The sequence below is a fragment of the Botryllus schlosseri genome, chromosome 14 (assembly GCF_051294905.1).
Source record: "Botryllus schlosseri isolate E-star chromosome 14, Bs_hap1, whole genome shotgun sequence".
In the NCBI taxonomy this organism is placed as follows: Eukaryota; Metazoa; Chordata; class Ascidiacea; order Stolidobranchia; family Styelidae; genus Botryllus; species Botryllus schlosseri.
The window spans coordinates 633,570-637,340 of NC_137249.1; the positions used below are offsets into that span (position 1 = coordinate 633,570).

Below are 3,771 nucleotides of genomic sequence, written 5' to 3' on the forward strand. Positions count from 1 at the left end.
CGCAGGTATCAGCTACGACACATGTCCAGATTAAAATAGTGGGCAGATATCAGGTCTGAGGCCTGTTTGGCGAATCACAAACATATCCCAGACACGATGTCGAAGTAGCAAACACAGTCCGGACACACCCCAGGCATGATGTCCAAACACCTTCCAGACTGAATGTCCGCGTTGCAAAACAGTCAGAACACACCCGAGACATAATATCTCGGGTGAGCTCGGACTGTGGTGTCATTCGGACATTCAGTCTGGAAGGTGTTTGGACATCATGCCTGGGGTGTGTCCGGACTGTGTTTGCTACTTCGACATCGTGTCTGGGATATGTTTGTGATACGCCAAACAGGCCTCAGACCTGATATCTGCCCACTATTTTAATCTGGACATGTGTCGTAGCTGATACCTGCGCACCAAATACCCCCAGGCATAGTCCGGACCTGATATATGCGGGTTTAATGGACACGTACACGCGTCAGACGTGATACCCACGTCCTAAACGACATTTGGCCTATATATGACCTCTATATTTGCGGTTTTTGCTGATATCTGCGATAGCTGGGTATGGGTATATCTACAGCAGTGATAGCTGAGTATAACCACAGTAGTTATAGCTTTGGATGTACTCGGCTATCTCTACTGTGAATGTGGATAATGGATATACTCAGCTACCACTACTGTGGATATAGCCAGCTATCGCAGATATCAGCAAAAACTCGTCCATTTGGACGCGGGTATCACGTCCGACGCATATCTGTGTCCATTAAGCGCGCATATATCCGGTTCGGACCATGCCTGGGGGTATTTAGTGGGCAGGTATCAGCTCCGGAGCATGTCCGGATAAAATTAGTTCGCAGATATCAGGTCTGAGTCATGTCTGACGCAACACAAACATATCCCAGATACTATGTCAGAGTGACAGCACAGTCCTAACACACGCCAGGCATGGTGTCTGAACACCCCCCCTCATACACGATGTCCGAGGGACAAAACAGTCCGAACTCACCCCAGACACGATGTTCGAATGGCAACAGAGTCCTAACAGACCCAAGACATGATGTCAGAACACACTCCAGACATGATGTCCACACGCACCCCAGAATAGATGTCCGAACACACCCTACTACTACTGCATTTCATGTGCAAATGAAGTGTGCTCTTGAAACCGCAATTTCATCACTTTACGGTCTAAAAACCAAAATCAAACAGCTATGAACGAAGTCTCCTTGAAGCAAACTTTCATTTAAGATCCTATTTTCCAAAATATTTTAATATGTTTTTGAGCAATCCGCAGTCTAAATCGTGTAACGCCTGACTGATTTTAGACCATTGACCAAATTCCCCCTCAATTTAACCTTTGACCCTAACCTACAGGGCATTAAATTTCACTTGAAAATATAGACGATCAGACAAGCTTCAAATAAATCCAAATGCCGTGTCTCAACTGTCGTCTAACAGCTAGCTACACCTTCTTGAATATTGCATTGATAAAACCTGAAAGTGCAGACCCGAAATGAGCAGAAAATTGTCAATTTTCAAAGTGACGTAACTTTTGACCCCAAAGTCCAATTTTCATGAAATAAAGTTCATCCTGTTTGGAATTAGCTCATCTGTGCGTGTACCAAATTTCAAAAGATTTGAAGAGGTAGTGGTGGGAACATCGGTTGTCTGTGCAGGGAATTGCCCTAGAGCCATATAATTACTAGGAGACTACATGTGTGCTAGACTTGCTCAAAATGCTCATACATCTTTGCAGTACAATCAAAATGAGATGGTTGTGAACAAATGAATAACATTCTCGCAACTGATTCAATGATCCTGTATACTAGCAATGTCAAAGTGGTCACAAACATATACCATCTGATCATTTCAGCTCTTAAATACTGCTTTCAAACACAGCTAATGGTTTGAATTGGAAGCTTATCTTTGGCTATTAACTAGGGCTGGGCAAAATCGAGTATTTGAGTGATTAAATTCTGAGTCGAGCATCAGGTTTCGAGTTGAGTATTCGAATATCACTCATTACGACGCCGAAACAGTTTGAATATTGCGTTAAGTTAAAATATGTACCAAAAAATATAATGCCAGTTAAATATCACATTAAAGATGATTTGGTAATTTTACGACAATGCCGATTTCATTGAACTTTGTGACAATGCTGTGGGTTGATCACGACTTCACTGATATGTCATTTCGACCATCGTGCGTACCTTTGTACTACATGTTTTGTATGCTACGATACGACCAATCGTAGTATCCAGCCCTACCATTAACCCTGCAATTGGAAATATACAACTATAAAAGTTTACTGTGATTGTTCAACTGACCGGGTCAAGTTATCAGACCATCCACGCCACATTGAGGATTAGAAATGCGACTCTGAAGTCTACGACACACGTCCCGATGCCCTGCATTCCAATCTGTTTCTTGACATGCTGTAGAGCAGTACGTTGCTTTGTGACATCCAGTACATTCACTTATTGCAGGCTGTCCGCAAGCTTGACATATTTCCATAGCTTCATCATAGACTACTTCATCCTGGCCACCCACCAAAGGCTTATCAAGAGTTTTAGATGAGATACCATATTCTGAATTGTCACAGTTTTTTAGAGTGGTGATAATTTCTTGTAGCAAATTGTTTCGTCTTTCGTCGCATTCCAGCTTGGTTCTTTCAATGGCTTCTTGGAGTTGAGCATATTTTTGGAAAATTTCGTCGGCTTGAGGTTTGAGTTGAGACCACGATTTTCGATCCTCGGCCCTGTTTTTACTGACGGCTTCAAAAATGTATTTGATGATTTCATGGAAAGGAGTGCTAGTTTCTCGTAGAAGGCTGAATAATTCTTCAGGTATCTGCGTACCATTTTCTTTCAGTAGGGGCGTTGATACCGAGATTGAAGGTTCACCAGCATCCAACTGATAGCCTTGATTTGTTGATTGATATTCCAATGAGCTTACACGAGAAAATGCAGTTCCATTGTTACGTTTTCGGCGTGGTTTTGGGGAGTAGAACAGCACAGGTCCATCAATAGATGCGTCGTCACAACAAATACCGCAGGTACAGGTCGATGAGTGAGGGCGCAGAAAGCCTTGCTGTATTAAATTTTGCATGGATTTTCCGCCATATCGTAAGCTACGCTTCCAGTCTTTAGACATTTCAAGGCCACAGTGATTTTCAAACTCTGACGGCGTGAACCACGCGTTTTCGAAGTATATACACTTTCCTTTTTTACCAGAACCTAACTTGGACTTGTACAAATGCGCGTGTTTATTACGGCACGTTATTGGTATCTTGTCACTGCTTGCAAATTTCCGGTAAAGCTCGTTATCTTTGTCACTAATCATGTCCTCTTGAGGTTGGTTACTTGGCGTGGTAAGACATGGCTCTACAGCCTGGTCACCAGCTTCGCTCGATAGTGATGCTACAGGGGAGTTTGTCATGGTTAGTATTTGTTCTCCGGATGAAACGTGAGCAGCCGGGACCGATAACTGTCTAATCTTCGGGCCTAGTCTGTACACAGTAATTTTGCGAGACTTTGAGGCAACTCCGTTGCTGAAGACTTGGCTTACTGCGGGAAGGCTTTTTGTTGCTGAGTCCTGGACTACTTCACCGGATCGTTCCATTCTAGATATAGCTTGTGTAGCGAGTATAGACGATTCTATATCCACTCGGGGGAATTTTTAAAGCAGCTGATTGTGGCCGTCTCGGACAAAGCTGGAGATAATCGGACATATTCATTAAGTTTCGGTGCACATCCCAGTCTGTCATGGTTGGTCGAC

General features: G+C 43.3%; 1 protein-coding gene across 1 annotated transcript; it reads right to left on the reverse strand.

The window, feature by feature from the left end:
* Positions 1-1,686: 1,686 nt before the first annotated feature.
* Positions 1,687-3,771, reverse strand: LOC145456363 (deformed epidermal autoregulatory factor 1 homolog). Its single transcript, XM_080334436.1, has one exon. The coding sequence runs from the start codon at positions 3,613-3,615 to the stop codon at positions 2,326-2,328; it is 1,290 nt and encodes a 429-aa protein (XP_080190562.1). The 5' UTR covers positions 3,616-3,771; the 3' UTR covers positions 1,687-2,325.

Excerpts from the sequence above, each read along its gene's own strand:
- LOC145456363 (XM_080334436.1), bottom strand. The coding sequence starts at position 3,615 with ATGGAACGATCCGGTGAAGTAGTCCAGGACTCAGCAACAAAAAGCCTT.